Source organism: Neovison vison, chromosome 7, assembly GCF_020171115.1.
Source record: "Neovison vison isolate M4711 chromosome 7, ASM_NN_V1, whole genome shotgun sequence".
Lineage (NCBI taxonomy): Eukaryota > Metazoa > Chordata > Mammalia > Carnivora > Mustelidae > Neogale > Neogale vison.
The window spans coordinates 172,339,461-172,357,235 of NC_058097.1; the positions used below are offsets into that span (position 1 = coordinate 172,339,461).

Sequence of the window (17,775 nt, forward strand, 5' to 3'; positions counted from 1 at the left end):
TCCTGTGGATCAGGGCCCCCGTGAGCACAGTTTCCCCAACTGAAGCAGAGGTGTGAGAGAATTCAGTGACAAAGACCAGGAAACTCAGACCTGTAAAAGCCCTGCTGAGATCAGAACTACCCAGTTGGGCCCAGCCTACCCACAGAATCATGGTCTAAATGAAAACTGTTTGCTGATGATTTGTTTCTCAGCAGTAGGTAATGGGTGCAGCCATAAATGTTAAAGGATAGCCTGTTGGCTGATACCAGTTGATTGTTAACATAAAGTGAATTCTTCCTCAATTACTGAGATTTGAAAAATTGTCCCTGGGTTTTCCTGAAGCATACTCATATTATCCATTTCATTCTACAGAGCCCAAGTATGTTTTAAATGTCATAACCTAAATAACATAGTATCAAGCCAGACTATCTAAAACATTTTGACATTGCTATCTTAGAAAAACAAAACAAAACAAAACAAAACAAAACAAAACAAAACCTCTGTTTACAAAAGGGTTTTCTTTGTGATAGCATTTAATCAGGGTAGAATTCCAAGATTACCTTCAGTTGAACTATGGGTCTATAATTAGCAATCACAAATACCCACTAAAATTGGTGAAGAGCTATTTTTTAAAAGGGAAATTTGTTTCTTTTTTTACATTTTGACAAAAAGTCTCTGTCACACCTACGTGGACAAGAAATTTCAGGAAGCAAATTGTAATGTAAAAAAAGGAAAAGTTCTATAAATCCATAGACTGAGGCACCTGCTGACTGCAGGCAAAGTTCTAGAATAGAGAGGGATTGTTTTTAAAACAGTTTTGGTAAGTATTGCCTTTTTCTGTCTCATTAATATTGAGAGCCTGAATTATAATTAAAGATAAGATCCTAGAGCCAGCTGGATGATCCTTGGAAGCAAAATCCCTCTTTGTCAAAGAGCCATGTCCTACACACTAGCTGAGGTCTCTAGATATGGGTAATTTGCAGGGAACATCTATAGTTAGTTTAGGTGAGAAGGAACAAATCTATGAAGCAGAACCATGGTTTCTGTAGTGGACATTAATGAAGAATTTCTTGCTGCTCCTGTCCCTCAGGATGCCGAAAATCATTGCAGGTGTTACCAATAATGAATGAGTCTGGGAATATGAATCTATATTCCAAATTACAGTGACTTCTCCTCTTAAAGGATGCCGAGTATCAAAATAGACAGGAAAAGGTTATGGAGCAGGAAAATCTTGACATGAATATTTTAGTAGTTCATTAAATTTAGATTTCAAAGCCATTCAGTTTGACTGTGTTAACTGGCATTGGCAGATGATGTTCATCTTTAACTCAACTGGTAACAGAAATAATTTTCTGTCAAAGCTGGAGACACATCCTGTGTTGGAGAAGGTGAGCGTGGCCTCTGCAGTCTCCTGCAATATGTACCTTTCACATGGACATCAGCAACTATTTCATGTACCTCAGTAGCTCTTTGCTTCCCGATAATCCACAAGGATCGTTAGCATTCTGAACTTGTGTATTTTTTTTCTAGCGATTGTGAGATAATGATAACTTAAACTGTAAGATAAATGACTAAACTCAGCCCTAAGGGGTTGTCTTAGTTGACAAGATTATATATGAAGTTAAATATTAATTATTTGCATTTATTGGGATAGTCAGTTTCTAAGGAAAATCCCAGTATTTATATAACTTTAGGACCTGAAGTAGTATTTTTATTTAATAATACCATTATGGGAAATGGTGTCCTAAATATTTAATTTTCATATATATTATGGAATACACAGCAAGTTATCTTGGCTTGTTCATCTTTTTGGCCAGCATCTTAAATTTATTATTACTATTTTTTTTTTTTTTTTTTTTTGCCTTGTACAAGAAGACTTCTTTCCAGGCTGCTTAGTCTTGTCTGCAGAGTCTTCGTCTGATACAGAGGAAAGCATTATCCTCCCTGCAACCATACAAGGCATCTTCTTTCCTTGTGCCTTTTAAGTACTTACTTTGACTGTCAGAAGCCTTCCCTAGTGAGTACTGGGGACTTGTGCTACACTAGCTGATTGCTAGTATAGATTTTACAGAAGATTTAGTAGAAGGTTTTCTAGAAGCCTTACAGAAGGCTTCTGTACCTTACTTAAACCTAAATTGGTGTGTGTGTGTGTGTGTGTGTGTGTGGTGTGCGTTATGATAAAGGCGGCATTTCATATCAGTGATGATATATTGGTCTTTCACAAAATGTGCAAATGTTCTCACACTACTAGGTCATTAAGGGGTTAAACTATTTTTAATGCTGCTGCATATCTTATACCAAGATGAATTATTGAAGAGCTAAATAGTAAACTCACAATGAATACCTAAATATAAAATAAGCATTTTTTTTCCTAATCACAGAATAGTAAAATGACCTTTCCAAATGGTCTTTTTAAACACACAATGAAATCAATCATGGAAGCCCTGATAGATTTGACTATTTACATACTAATCAGTGTCAACATTACAATAAAGTTAGAGTGAGGGATAAACTTAACATTTGATAATGAGCTGACAGAGTAGAAAATACACAAGCCATGGGGCATCTGGGTGGCTCAGTGGGTTAAAGCCTCTGCCTTCCACTCAGGTCATGATCCCAGGGTGCTGGGATGGAGCCCCACATTGGGCTCTCTGCTCAGCAGGGGGCCTGCTTCCTCCTCTCTCTCTGCCTGCCTCTCTGCCTACTTGTGATCTTTGTCTGTCAAATAAATAAATAAAATCTTAAAAAAAAAATACACAAGCCAAGCAATAGTTCATATTCTTAATTTACAAAGATATAATTATATAATTGATAAATTCAAGAGTGAAAAAAATTGAAAAACAGTATATTTTAACACAAAACTAATAGCAGTACTAGCAATTGCAGAAAGACAAATATCCGCAATATTTTTGTGAATCAAATTAAAAAAGAGTTTTGAAAAGTAGTATTGACAGTGTAAACTATAACTTCTTATTGCCTGTTGGTAGGTGTGTATTTTAATCCTCATTTTCTGGAAAACAGTTTATCAATAAGGATTAAAAAACGTAAAATATTCTTACCTTTTGACCCACTTCTAAGAATTTATCTGGAGAATATAATTAGGTGTTAACCTATATAATAATGTTTAAGGATGTTTCTCACATTGCAGTTTGTGAGGCGTTGAGGGGTACTAAACACTTAAATGTTTGAGAGTAAAAGGTAAAATTAAAAAAAATAATAAAATTGAATAATAAACTTTCAGAGTAGTTAAGAATGATGGGAAATGGTCATAACGTGATTATATAAGAAGGTTGTTATAAAAAGCAATATGTATGGTTTGATATCAATTATATCAAAATATCTCTTATTGAGAAAGTATTCAGAATTATACACAACACATTTTTATAGTGTTTTCACTGCATGGTAGATTTCAAATGGCCTAAATCTTATTTCATATATTCTTAAATTTAAGCCATAGGTATTATCGTATTATCCCCATTTAAAAATTTTACATAGCTGATGAATGACTAAGGCAAGATTTGAAAAATAAGATGGTTCTGTTTCTGAAACTACACTTCTGCTTTGCTACACTAGCGAGAGAAGAACAGTTCAGGACTTCATCTGCGTGGTCTGGTAACCATCATAATTAGCCTTTCAGTTTGTCCCCCATTATGCATTGGTCACTTATACACCAGAAGCTGTGGTAAACACTTTGTATGCATTATCTCATAACTTTCCATAGCTCAGTGAGAGCAGTAGTCTCATTTTACTAATGAAGAAAATAAAGGTTAAAGATGTAAGGGATTCTTGTCTAGTCTCTGAGCTAGACAGGAATACAGTGGGATTATAGTGTGTCTCTTTGATTCCAGAACCCTGTGCCTTTTGGACTGTAGTTAACTGACTTACAGTGAACTGTAAGATGTATACCTGCATATTAATCACACCTTTGTAAACCCTTAAAACATTGCTCTGAAGTAGGTAGCTCTGCTTTATTTTTTTTTTAAGATTTATTTATTTATTTTAGAGAGAAAGAATGAGCAAGCAGGGGGAGGGAGAGAGAATCTTGAAGCAGACTCCCTGCTGAGTATTGGGCCTGATGAGGGGCTTGATCCTACGACCCTGATCTCATGACCTGAGCCAAAATCAAGAGGCTGCCCAACTGACTGAGCTACCCAGGCACCTCTCTGCTTTTTACTCCACAAGATCCTACGAATCGGTTGACCTGTTTGTAATTTACTTTTGCATCAATAATTAACTAAGTAAAAAGGCAAGGAGTTTGTTTCAACTGAATATTACTAAACTTCAGGAAAGTAACCATAAGGGAGAAGGTGTGTATATTCCTTGGTGGTTACAGAATAATCAGTGGATGAAATATTTTCAAATGCATCTCCCATATAGAATGGGAACCCCCCCTTGTCTATCAAGAAAGAAAGAAAGAAAGAAAGAAAGAAAAATAGCTCAACAGTTATGTCTAGAACAGTAGAACAGAGGGGTAAAAAATCAGGACATGCTCCTTTAGGTGTAGGGTTAGGTTGTGTACCTGAACCTTTCTTGTTTCTTGAGAAAAGCTTGTACCGCTATATATTTTCCTCTCAGGACTGCCTTTGTTGTGTCCCACAGATTTTGAACCGTTGTATTTTCATTATCATTTGTTTCCATGATTTTTTTCAATTCTTCTTTAATTTCCCGGTTGACCCATTCATTCTTTAGAAGGATGCTGTTTAGTCTCCATGTTTTTGGGTTCTTTCCAAACTTCCTCTTGTGGTTGAGTTTTAGCTTCAGAGCATTGTGGTCTGAAAATATGCAGGGAATGATCCCAATCTTTTGATATCGGTTGAGTCCTGATTTAGGACCGAGGATGTGATCTATTCTGGAGAATGTTCCATGTGCACTAGAGAAGAATGTGTATTCTGTTGCTTTGGGATGAAATGTTCTGACATGGGGGCTTAAGTGGGTAGGAGAAGAATCCATGAAACAAGATGAGATAGGGAGGGAGACAAACCATAAGTGACTGTTAATCTCACGAAACAAACTGTGGGTTGCTGGGGGGAGGGGGGTTGGGAGAAGGGGGGTAGGGTTATGGATATTGGGGAGGGTATGTGCTTTTGGGTAAATTGGAAGGGGAGGTGAACCATGAGAGACTATGGACTCTGAAAAACAATCTGGGGGGTTTAAAGTGGGGGGGGTGGGAAGTTGGGGTACCAGGTGGTGGGTATTATAGAGGGCACGGCTTGCATGGAGCACTGGGTGTGGTGAAAAAATAATGAATACTGTTTTTCTGAAAATAAATAAATTGGAGGAAAAGAAAAATCAGGACATGGAGACATTTTAATTATGAGAGTAGATTTAGGTGAGGGATGAATTTGATGAGGTTGATGTCTTTAGTTTCTTTGGAAGCTATATAGGAAAAGATATGCCTACATAGGAAGTCTTATTTCATAGCCAGTACAAGTAAACAAACAAGATGCACAGATATTTTCTTTCTCCTGACACTGATGTTTAGGTAATAAGCCCTATAGGAGGCTTCCTGAATCAGCAACTTACTGGTTTTCTCCATGAGAACTTAAGAGCTCATCTTGGGAGATCTTTTCCCTCAGCCTCCCTGGAGTACTTAGCTCTAAAATGAGAGCTGCAGTAACTTGTCTGCAGACGTTGTGCATGTGTTTATGGGATGTGAAAGTAAACTCAGTAAATTAGTGTGTCAGCATACCGGTTAAATTGTTTAGATAATTGTTCTACTTGACATTTATACATTCGGTCAATGATAGGCTCACATCAAACCAGTTCTCTGCTTAGACATGAAGGCTGGCAGAGAAGCCACATCAAAACTAATGTTATTCGAACCATTTAAAGTCAAATTTGCCTCCTTAATATCCCACCTCCAGGCCCTCCAGTTTATGTATGTAGTGGAAGGAACACAGGATTAGGAGTTGGAACATTAATAATAATAATTCTAATATTAGGAGCACCTGGGTGGCTCAGTGGGTTAAAGCCTCTGCCTTCGGTTCAGGTCATGATCTCAGGGTCCTGGGATTGAGCCCAGTATCCGGGCTCTCTGCTCAGCAGGGAGCCTGCTTCCCCTTCTCTCTCTGACTTTCTGCCTACTTGTGATCTCTGTCTGTCAAATAAATAAATTTAAAAAATAATAATGCTAATATTAAATAACTACAATGGCTAATCTTTATTAAGGACTATTCAGGGATTTTGTTGATGGCCTGTATTGTTTTAGCGTCACAACCATTCTAAAAAGGTGGAGTCTGTTTTTATTCCCATCTCATGGGTGTGGAAATGGAGGCTTGGAATGACCAAGTGATTTCCCTGTTCGTATATGGCTGGGGATTGTATAGAGTCCATCACACTGTGACACATTGGCTATGTTATACTGAATGGAGGTATGCACAAGGGCCTGTAGAAGCCATGAGACAGGTAGTTAGAGAATAGGTTCACATTACTGGGGAATGAATGATCTTATGCACTAGAGACCATGAATTTTGTGTTTTCCTCAATATTTTATGCTTAAGAAAAAATATAATAAAACGGAGACGCCTGTGCTCAGATCCTTTAAACTATAAAATACGCCTCCCTTCTGTGCCGTTTCTCACCCTTCCATCTTCCCATGTCCTTTTCCTCTGTTCCCACCAACGTGCAGACTTCTTAATCTCACCCAATGAGCCCATCAAAATACGAATATTTCAAGCAGCTGTCACTCTTTAAAGAAAAGAAAACATCAACAAAAATAAATCAGTGTGATGAAGTTCTAGAAACTAGGTGAGGTTCGGTGGGCTGAGGTCCGGAGCCGATGACCAAGAAAGAATTCTTGAGACATCTTTGGTGCAAAATGGTGGTTTATTAAAGCACGGGGACAGGACCCGTGGGCAGGCAGAGATGCAGCCGCCCCCGGTTGTGAGGGATGGCAGGTTATGTATCCTGCAGTTGGGGGAAGGTGAGGGGAAGGGAGATTTCAACGGAGTTTTCATATGCTAAAGAGGGCCTACAAGGTGCCAGGATGTCAGAGGCCTACCAGAGGCCTTGCCCTTGCGGCTTGATCAATGTTGTCTTTAGACCAACTATTAACATTAAGATAGCTGGGAGACTTTTTGGTGGGATGGCACAATCCTGCTATCAATCGCCTTTGTTAGTGAGATTTAGGACATTTGTAAGCCAAGGGAGACTCCTGTCTAGCAGGATTGTGAGCTCTGCAAGTTAACTATTTGCTTATTGTTCATGGCAGTCAGGGCTGCCTGAGGGATGCTACACATATGACAGAGGGGGAGCGGATGGAGAGGGGGATGCAAGGCGCCAGCTTTTGTTTGGTCTTCAGCCAGCCCCGTGCTCCCTCATCAAGTGTATTAAATGATTTCTGATGCTTGTGGACTTTTTTAAAATTGAGTCGTTGCTGTTGAATTCCTTATAAGATACAAATGAAGAGCTCAGATCGAGGGTCTCTGTCATGCACACCTGGGCAATTTGATTAATCCCTTGACCCCACAGGCAGTTTAAACACAGAGATTATAGTAGTCTACCCTTTGTTGTTTAAAGATTTCAAACTATTGTGTGAGGTTAAACTTTCCTATTTTGTGGCTAACCAGAAAATCAATTTTTAAGTACGTTGATTAATCCAAGACCATATCCAGTAGTTGGCTGTTTCTTCAGTGTCTTGTCAGTCCCAATTACAAGCTGTCCTGTGGAGGCTTTCTTGACAGAAATAAATGTAATCTTCTGTTGCATCTCATCATGTGAATGTTAACCAGAGAGGGACGAAAATCTCAATTTTATTTATTTGTTTATTTATTTTTAGGTAAAAGGTACTTCTATTGCTCTCAGATTATAATCACTTCACTATATGCAGCCCAGAGCCAGTATGATGCATATTGCCAAGTTTAATGGATGCAGGATTTTTCAGAAACCATGAAGGTTTCTATTGTAGCTTTCCACCATGAATAAGAAAATAAGGCAAATTTCCTTGAAAAGCTGGGGGTAAAAAAAAAAGAAAGAAAAGGAAATCCTAGTGAACACCGTTTGGCTATCAAAAACATCTACTGGCTCACCAATAAAAACGTTAGTTCTCTTTGCCAGACCACTATTATTCAAACTGACACATACCTCCCACCTTTTATGTTAATCTCCCAACTCATTCAAATAACCTAAGAAGGTGCAATAGATTATTAAAAATTGACAGTAAAATTATCAAAATGTCACTGACATTATATGACTAAATGTCACTTAGGTGAATCATCCATAGAAGCTATTAACCAATGACATAGGAACCTCTAACCCCACCCTCAAGCCAACCCTCTCAAATCAATTTAAAAAAAAAAAAAGAAAAGAAAAAACCAATGAGAAGTTCTTATAAAGAGATGAGGGTGTTTTTTTTTAATCATTATTCAGACTCAGGCATTTAAAGAGTTGTTTAAAAACCCTCCAGTCAAATGTTTCATGCAGCATTCAGTATGTAACACTCCAGCTAATGGAAAAAAAGCAGGCAGTGGAAGGGAGAACTTTCTGTTGTCATGCTGAAGAGTGCTTTAAAGAAGATTGTCATTTGCAATTCTGTTGTCAGCAATGAAGGATTCCAAATGCAGCTGAACCCAGAATTCTGACCGTGGTATGTTTCAAAGTACATCCATCTAGGAATTCTGTATTACTTTTCTGTTTTCTTAAAACTGTGTAGAGAGGCCAATTAAGAATAATTGATACTGGTTTCAGAATTGGGGATGAGTGTGTCTCTTATTTCAAAATATTAGAAATGCATTTAAAAAAATAAAAAATATATGATCTAAATTGTTACATTGTGAGCATCTGTGTTTATCTTGCATGTAAAACAAATGGCACCTTCCTGAAGTTTTGACTATTTTTAAATGCATTTGATTATTGGTTTCATTGAAGTCATTACTCACAAATTCTACTGTAAAATTAATTCTTGATTCAGGAATATATAAAATACAATTATTTGTAAAAGTATGTATTTTTAAAATGCTCCTAAGAAATTATTTTTATACAAGATATTTTAGTAAATAATTTCCGTCAAAATAGAAAATCTGAGAAAAACATCTGAATTTAGAGAAGCATAACTCATAGCTTAAGATGTTAAAGTAAACAAGTGACAAAGCTGTGAAAGTCACTGTATTTAAGCAATGGAACAAAATGTTTCAACCTGCTAGCTTTACTTTTTCACAGTTTTAAAGGTGGTAAAATTATTATTGTTTCCATTCTACAGGCTTCATTTTAATTTCTTTGTTTAAAAATATTAACTGCTTTCCTTTGGAGATCAGAGATTCAGTTTCTAAATCTGCATTTATGGTTCGAGCACTTAAAATGGATATGGAAATAAGTGTCCTTTTCTTAAAGAAAAGTAAGCACTTAAAAGAGTGCTTATGTAGTTTTTAAAATCAGTGAGCAGGAAAGGTATACTCAAATATATTTTCTTAGTGGAAGTAAATTACTAAGATCATATTTAAAGCCCACATATTTTAAAGATGTTTATTTCTTTGAGAACCCACTCGAAAACCATAACGTATGCTCCATCACAGACTGTTCTACTTAGAAAGGCTTGGCTTTTGGTTTTCTTTAGCTGAACCAGAAAACCTTCGATTCTGAGTAAATAAAAATAGGTGGAAAGAATAATAGAAGATAGCCTAAAAAGCTGCCTGTCACATTATAGAAATTCAATCAGTATTTTGCTTCTCGTCCGTCTCTCTTTTTAGTTCCTTAACTTTTTTAAAAGAATATTTACACCTGCTTCATAATTTTGACTCCTTTAGTGGATATTTCTATCTTATCATATGGTATTCAAAGCCACAATTTATCCACTTCTGCAAGTTAGGTAACTCAGGTGTTTGGGATCCAGTCTGAAGTCTTGTCTTCAATGATGAATTTTCTATCTTCTTTGTGACCCCGTTGATACTGTGTTGCTCAATGAGCCAGCTCTGTTTTATAGCACATTCCAAATGTGAAAACCTAATGATTCCCCTTAAATAAGAAAACTAAAATCACCATGGAAAATTTCAACTCAAAGGCAAAGTGTCAGATAAATCATCCAGATCAATTCATTGTTTGAACCATCTTGAGAGAAGTAGGAAGCGCAAATGTTCCATAATTATACCTGAATTTAACTGAATTAATACTCAGCCATCAGTATGAAAGTAGCTGTGTATTTGAAGACTCTTCAGGAAAGAGTGTGTGCTATGTACATAATTATACTTCATATTCATAAGAAATATGCATGCTTTACTATCTTAAAAGTAAACTTACAAGCAGGACTATCACTAATTATTAGATTTAAATATATAAAAATTTCTTTTGGAGACTTTTTTTCTTCAATAAAATGAGAGACTATATTTAGTGATATGCAAGTGATATACTGTATATCATTGTATCTCACATTCTAAGAAATTTTGGAGGCAGCAACTTCTAAACAAAGTAGGTTTTTGTTTTGTTTTGTTTTTTATTCTAGCAAGATACCTTACAGCAGTTGTTCTCAGACTGGGAATAGCAGGATCACTTGTAGCGCTCCTTAAAAAAACAAACAGATGACCAGGCTCTACCCCCATAGTTTCCAATAACAATAATTCCAGCTGAAGCCTGATAATTTGCATTTCTAACAAGTTCTCAGATGATGTTGATGCTCCCAATGCTAGCACTACATTTGAGAATGACTGCTTCAAAATTTCTCTTAGCATCTCCAGTGGACTCCGCATTTTGGGAGCCAACCATGTGCCAGTGTCTGTACTAAGGCTGGAAATGCATTCATGCATATTCATGCAAAATTTCTACCCTTGCAAAGTTTGTAGTCTAGTAGGGGAGTCAAAAAATAGATAGGTAAAACAACCCACATATCTGTTTACAAGTTGTAAACAGTACATTAAAGTGGGTCCTTGGTAGTGGAAAGGATGCTATTTGGGGCAATCTCTCAGAAGAGATTAAAAACAAGAAATGAAAGATGAGAGATCAGCTGAGGAGGGAAGTGTGAGAGAAAGGCATTCCAGGCAGAGTGCCCTCGAGGAGGGCCTTGGGGTGGGAAAGAGCTTGGTGTGTTTGAGAAACTGATATGTGGCCTGTGTGGCAGGAACACAGAGACTGAACACCAGGATGGCCGAAATGAAAGGAGAGAAAGAGGTAAGCAAGCGCAATGCTGTAAGGGCTTATGATGGGGAGTTTGGATTTCATTCTCACTTTTAAGGGTTTTAAACAGATTTCAGTTTTCATGAAATCATTCTGTTCCTGAGGGCGGGGGAATGATGGTGGAAAGTGGGGATGATATTACAGCCTTCCAATCGAAAGAGGACTATGCTCTAGCTAGCTACAGTTGTAGTTGGGATGGATGCATGAGTTTCTAATATCAAAATGTGGAAACCATTAGATATATAACCACAGAGATGACAGTTATTCAAAAAATCACCTTGAGGCTGATTATAATGACATGGAAACATGTCAAGGAAATAAAAAGAAAGCAGCTTTGAAAGCAAAATTATAATTGTGCATGTGTGAGAGACCAATTACAATAGTAAGATTACAGGTGATTTTTATTCCTTTTATTTTTAATGCAATATGAAAAGAGACCCATTAGCATAAAATTCCAAATTAAAATACTTAATGAGAAAGAAAAAGCTGACTTTGAGAAGACAATCATAATTTGAATGATTAATTCAGTCAGGTGTGTATGTGTGTGTGTGTGTGTGTGTGTGTACATGCACACATAGAATTCCAGAAACGATGCAAAGTATAGTGGATAAAAAATGAATAAAATCCAGTTCTTGTCTTCAAAAAGTTTGCAGTTTATTGAGAAGAATAGGGAAATAAGAGCAATAGGTCTCAAATGTTTCAGTAAGGATTATCCTTTATGCTGCTTGACAGCCCTTCCAGATACCAACCACAACAAACACCCTAATAAATCTGAATATACTCTCCTTTTTCCATGCCCTTTGTCTTTGCATCTAGAGTTTTCTTCCCCTCTACCTATTTATTTCTCAGGAACTGAATCACATATTATTAAAGACATTTTTAAAGAGGAGTTTTAGGTTTACAACAGAATTGAGCAGGAGATACAGGGATTTCCTGTATCCCCCTATGCCCCCACATGTATAGCCTCTCCCACTGTCAATGTTACTCACCAAAATGTGCATTTTTTTTTTTGTTACCAAGGATGAACCTATATTGACACATCATGATCATTAGGTCCATAGTTTATCTTACAGTTCACTCTTGGTGGTATACATTCTATGGATGTAGACAAATATTAATGGCCATATAGCCATCATTATAGTGTCATACAAAGAATTCTCACTGCCCTAAAAATCCTTTTTGCTCTGCCTATTGTTCATCTTTCCGCACTTCCAAGCCTTTCCCCCTACCTCTACAGCAACCACTGATCTTTCTATTTGTGTTTTTGTTGTTTGCATAGTTTTGTCTCTTCCACAATGTCATATAGTGGGATTATGGGAGAGCAATTTCTGGATCACACAGTAAGAGTATGTTTAGTTTTGGGGATTTAGTAAAATCCCCAAATTGCCTTCCAAAGTGGCTGTACTTACAAAGTGTGTGAGAGCTCCTGTTGCTCCACATCCTTGCCAGCCTTTGCTGTTTTCAGTGTTTTGGATTTTGGCCATTCTAATAAGATGTAGAGTGGTAACTCATTGTCGTTTAAATTTTCATTTCCATGATGACATATGATGTAGAACATCTTTTCATATGTGTTGTCGTTTTGCATCTTCCTTGGTGAGGTGTCTATTAAGGGATCACATATTGTTTTTTAATTGTCTTTTTTTATTGTTGAATTTTCAGAGTTCTTTGTTTATTTTGGATAAGTCCTTTATCCAAAAAGATAAAGCTGTGTCACTTGAGAATACTTTTTCCCAGTCTGTGACCTGTCTTTTTCTTCTCTTGATATATCATATTTCCCAGAGCAGAAATTTAATGAAGTTCTGCTTATGAATTACTTCTTTGATGGATCATGTCTTAAGTATTATATCTAAAAAGGTATCACCATATTCAGGGTCATCTGAGGTTTCTCCAGTGTTACCTTCTAGGAGTGTTATGATTTTGTGTACTACTTTTAGGTCTGTAATCAATTTTGAATTATTTTTTTGTGAAGCATGTAAGTCTATGTCTGGCTGCTTCTTCTTCTTCTTTTTTTTTTTTTTTTTCCTCTTACATTTGGGTGTTTAGTTGTTCCAGCAACATTTGTTGAAGAGAACATATCCCCACTGAATGAAGATGTGTTCTCTTTGTCTGGATGGTCCCTTTATCTTTGCTCTCATGGCACTTGTACTCACCCCTCTTTTAGCACAAATCACACCAAATTGTAATTATTTGTTCCTGCTATTTGTCTACCTGACTAAATTACTCTCTCTTGAAGGATGAGGATCATGGATTATTTTTCTTTGTAATTACATTACACCTTGCACAGAGCCTGACTCATAACAGGAACTCACGATAAACTTGTCAAATCAGTGAACGTGAAAGAGAATATTAGAACCGTAGGGGGAGTAAAGTTATTAGTGGCTTTCAAGAGTTAAGATAAAGTTTATGGAGAAAAGGAAATCAAGCTTGTTTTCAGATAAAAATTTTTGAGTAATTTTACTTCTAGGAATGTGTATTAATAAAATACTTAGAGACATTAACAGAGTTATAAGAACAAGATATTTATTACATCATTATGAATCATAGCAAAGGATAATTTAGCAAAACGAGCCAAAATATCCTTCAGTCAGATGTAAATAAATAATGATCCAACCATAAAACTGAAAATAGTGTTCAGCTATTTAACACTGTTCAGCTGTTTCCCAGTGCAGTTCGACTAAGCCAGCCTGAACCACTCATCCTCAAGTGGGCCAATGGCACAACAATAAATAAAACATCAAAATACAAAATTGAGGTATTTTCCGCCCTTGGTTCTGGGATTCCCTGACCCAGCAGATCTAGTGCACACAAGCTGCTGAGACAACAAAGCCATGGACACTCTTCCCTGAAGAGCTAGGAAAATTTCAGGGAACCCCAATATCATATCATGTACCCTTAATCTCATCTGTATTCTTTGCACTAAAGCAAGATGAAAATAACCCATTTTTTTTACCTGGAACAGACTTTGTTTTTGGCCTAACTCAAATGAAATTATATAAAATTTCATTTATTGAAATAAAGATGTCCAATGGACTTCTATTGTTTACCAAAACATCACTTCCTTTGTGGTTCAGGTGGAGCAGACCCTCTTTCCTTATCCTAAGATTGTCAATCAGAATTCTCCATCCTCTTGATTGCAACCAAAGGGATATATAAAGACAAAATCCTCAAGCTGAATTCCTCTCAGGGATGTTCTGCAAGAACTGTAAAGAATGATATTCCCTCCCCAGCTATAGAAAGGAAGTCATTTTTAAAGGGAAGGGATGAGAAAAGCAGAAAAAAACAAACAAAAGACAAATAAAAACAATAGGCAGAGATAAGGAAAATATGCAATGTTAGAAATGTTGACAACTGCATTTGAATCTCCTCTACTAGATGTTTTTGAAGCCAACTAGCTCTACTCCTGGACTTTTTAGGGGGAGAGAGCTGAATAATTTTTCCCCTGTGGGCAGAAAAAGCCTTTTATGGCTAGAGGAAGTTATAGTTGTCTGATTTGTGCTGGATTTCTGTCATTTGGAACTGAAAAAGTCCTGATTGATAGAGATATTTATGATATCCTGTTGAGTAAGAACAGATTTTATAACAATATGTATGAAATTCTGTGTGCATCCCTGTGTTATATATTGCATTGCATATATCATATAAATATTTGTGCACACACACATGCTGTTACATCTGTATTTGTGGGGAGAAAAAGGAAAGAATAAGAAATGGAACTCTGAGCTTGTACTGGCAATTATCCTTGAGCTGTTCCCTGTAGCAATACTCCCTCTCTGTATTTTGTACTGATCATACGTATTATTGGAAAAACAAAGGCAGAGCCAGGAAAAAAAAAAAAAAGGAGAGAGAGTTGGAAAGAACAATTGTTAAGAGCAGAGTAGGGATTGAAACCACTGGAAGAGCAGCATGAGCCAAAGTTTGGAGTCTGGACTAGATCATGTGTGTGCAGCAGGCAAGGCAAGAGACACACCTGGCTGTGTAGGACATTGTGTTGGGCCATGGAAAGACTGTGCATGTGGGGACAATATGGGTTCATGGAACATGTCTTATTCAGGAGCACGCAGTGCCTCACACCCTTGAACTCAAACCTTTGTGACATCCTGCTGTCTTAACTGCCCTTGCACACACACACTGCTGGATTGCATTCAGTCAACGGAGCGGCTGCTGGGTGGACTCAGACATCATTAAAGCAATTGGGGCTACGTTACTACTTAAGGAACTTTTCAGATTATGGACTAGACCTCTGTTTGACCCTGAAGAGTGAATATGGCATTCGAGGATCTTTTGTTGATGATATCAGGATGTTGGTCTTTCATATGACTGAGAGGAGTAGTTGGTAAAAATTAAGAATTAAAAATGGTAACAAATTATAAAAGCAATTGACAAATAATATGTATCAAAGAGTACATAGGGCTTTCCGTAATAAACATCTGTGAAATAGATAATAATTCTTAGCACATTTTATAGTTATATGCCTTTCAGTATAAGAAGAGTTAAGAACTTGGCTCCTGGACTTAGGACCCATGAGTTTGGATCTTGGTGTTGCCTCTTAGAAGCTGCATTGGAAAAAGGGTTAAATTGACTGTTCCTCAGATTTCCTCTATCTGAGATAAAATGGGGGAATGGAGGCAGTTAGTATACCTACCTCTTAGGGTATTTGTGAGGAATGAATGAATATTCATTTAAAAAGTTAGAATTGTGTTGGCACATAGTAATTGCTCAATTTCTTAATAAGAAAAAAGGATTCATGTTATTATGGATAGGGAAGTTGAAGATTTGAGAGATTAAATAACTGGTCCAAGGACACACAGTCATAAGGGTGGCAAGACTGGCCTTATCCCTTTGGTGGTCTGATTCCAGGCTGAGAATGAGAGGGAGATTGGGATTAGGAAAAGAAGAAAGGAGGAGGCAAGTGTTTAGAACTTTTAGGCCTATAAGAGAAAAAGAGAAAAGAAAAGGAAAAAAAAATGATCTTGGAGAAGAGATTTGTCTGAAGAAGTGTGTGGTGCTGTGAAACATCTCATTTTTCTCTACACTACGGGTGATGAGTTATGCTTCATTTACTAATGCTCTCCATGGATGGGATTTTGTGAGGAGAGGTGGGGAGGGAAGTAAAGAGGGCGAGGGAAGCTCATAAATGCTATCCGTTATAGGTATATAACCTAAGAAAAGAGATCTAACCTGTTGAATATCAGAATGCTAGTTTCTCCCTGTACCACCAAACAAATGGTTATAAGCTTTTGAAGGGCCTTGATAGTGTCTAGGTAGGGCCCTGTCGGTAAGATTTATCTTCAAGTAGTTGATGGAAAGGGAAGATAGAGAACAAAATAAGGCACCTGAGAAAATGGAGGATGTGAAACTGAGAATGGGGGAAGAAGTCCTGTTAAGAAAACAGGAATCGGTTGTTGCTCTGAGAAATTTAGAAAAGGCAAACACAGCCTAAGAAATATGTTTAAAAGATTAAAATACATATTTAAAGATTAAACAGTGTTCAGTTCTCTCTTCCTGCTAAGTGTCTCTTGGATCATGGGAGCTTCTGGGGATTACATGCTCATCACTTGGGATTGATTTTATAGAATACTTACAAATATGCTCTTTTATCTTTCATTCTCTCACGAAGAAGGAAGTTGAATACAGCTGCTTTATAGATGTGTCTGAAAAAACATCCTACTCAGAAATTATCTAACTTCAGATGTTTTCATAGCTGTATGTAAGGAAAATTCATGTATACCTTGAATTGGGTTCCATGTGTATGTTATATTGTCTAAAATTTATTTAATATTGCCTTTTTAAATTAAATATGTGCACATCAGTAAGTCTAATACTTTTTAGGAAGTTTTTAATTTAAAAAAAAAAGAGTGGAGATTAAATGGTTAAAAGAGAATGCTTTTAGGATTCCTAAATTGAAGTCTCTGGACATAACGTTATTTGTAACTGTTTATGCTTTTCCTTTACGGGCCTCTGCCTTGGAAAGCCGTATTTTCCAAAACTTCAAATGCAAAAAACAAACAAACAAAAAAAAACTTCAAATGCTTGACAGAGCATTTCAAATGCCAAACATTTCAAAATGTTTACGTGCTTATACATGTGAATTCTCATTTTTGTCCTTCTTAGGTAAGCAGTTCTTCCTCTGGTAACAAGGAGAAGCACAGGAGACTGCCTTCAAGGAATTTCTTATCCTGACATGAATCTTAGAGTTTTGCAGATACAACTGGCATTTTTGACATTGGACTAGAGTGTTTGTTATTAATGGATTTAAAGTAGCCATCTGTAAAAAGAAAGAGATCCTGGGGCAGGGCAGAGGTTAGAGAAACTACTACTCTTGTGGAACTTGGGCCTTGAAATCTGTCATCTTTGTTTGACAGGGTCTTAAAGTGGTACTGGGTCAAAACAGGCAGACAAGAGGGGAGGCTTTAAGTGGAAAAAGTTGTCTAGACTGACATTTGTTGAACACTGTTATTAAGAATCACCCCTAATACTATGTGCTCCTCGGTCACCATTCCTTAATGTGGTTGCCCCTGCCCTGCAGACCCCAGCCTGATTTGCAGGGATTTTTTGGTGCTGTACAATTGTTGGGCTTCCAAAGGCTCCAAGAAGTGAATCACAATAATCTTTAGCCTGAACCCCTTTGTATTCTCTATTCTTATACCATGGTGGTTTTGAATAGCAGGAAGCTGAAAAGCACCTTCAGAACTTAGC

General features: G+C 37.0%; 1 protein-coding gene across 5 annotated transcripts in view; it reads left to right on the forward strand.

The window, feature by feature from the left end:
• ANO3 (anoctamin 3) overlaps positions 1 to 17,775 on the forward strand; it is a 420,117-nt gene that overhangs the window by 253,241 nt on the left and 149,101 nt on the right. Inside the window, exons 1-2 of one of the 5 annotated variants that reach the window (XM_044258979.1) lie at positions 8,326 to 8,563; positions 11,024 to 11,073. The exons of 3 other annotated variants lie outside the window; for them this stretch is intronic. In XM_044258979.1, coding sequence (XP_044114914.1) covers positions 11,047 to 11,073 — 27 coding nt within the window. In that variant the 5' untranslated portion in view covers positions 8,326 to 8,563; positions 11,024 to 11,046. Of the gene's footprint in view, positions 1 to 8,325; positions 8,564 to 11,023; positions 11,074 to 17,775 lie in introns of those variants that run through there. One more of the 5 variants, XM_044258980.1, reaches the window with a different exon arrangement.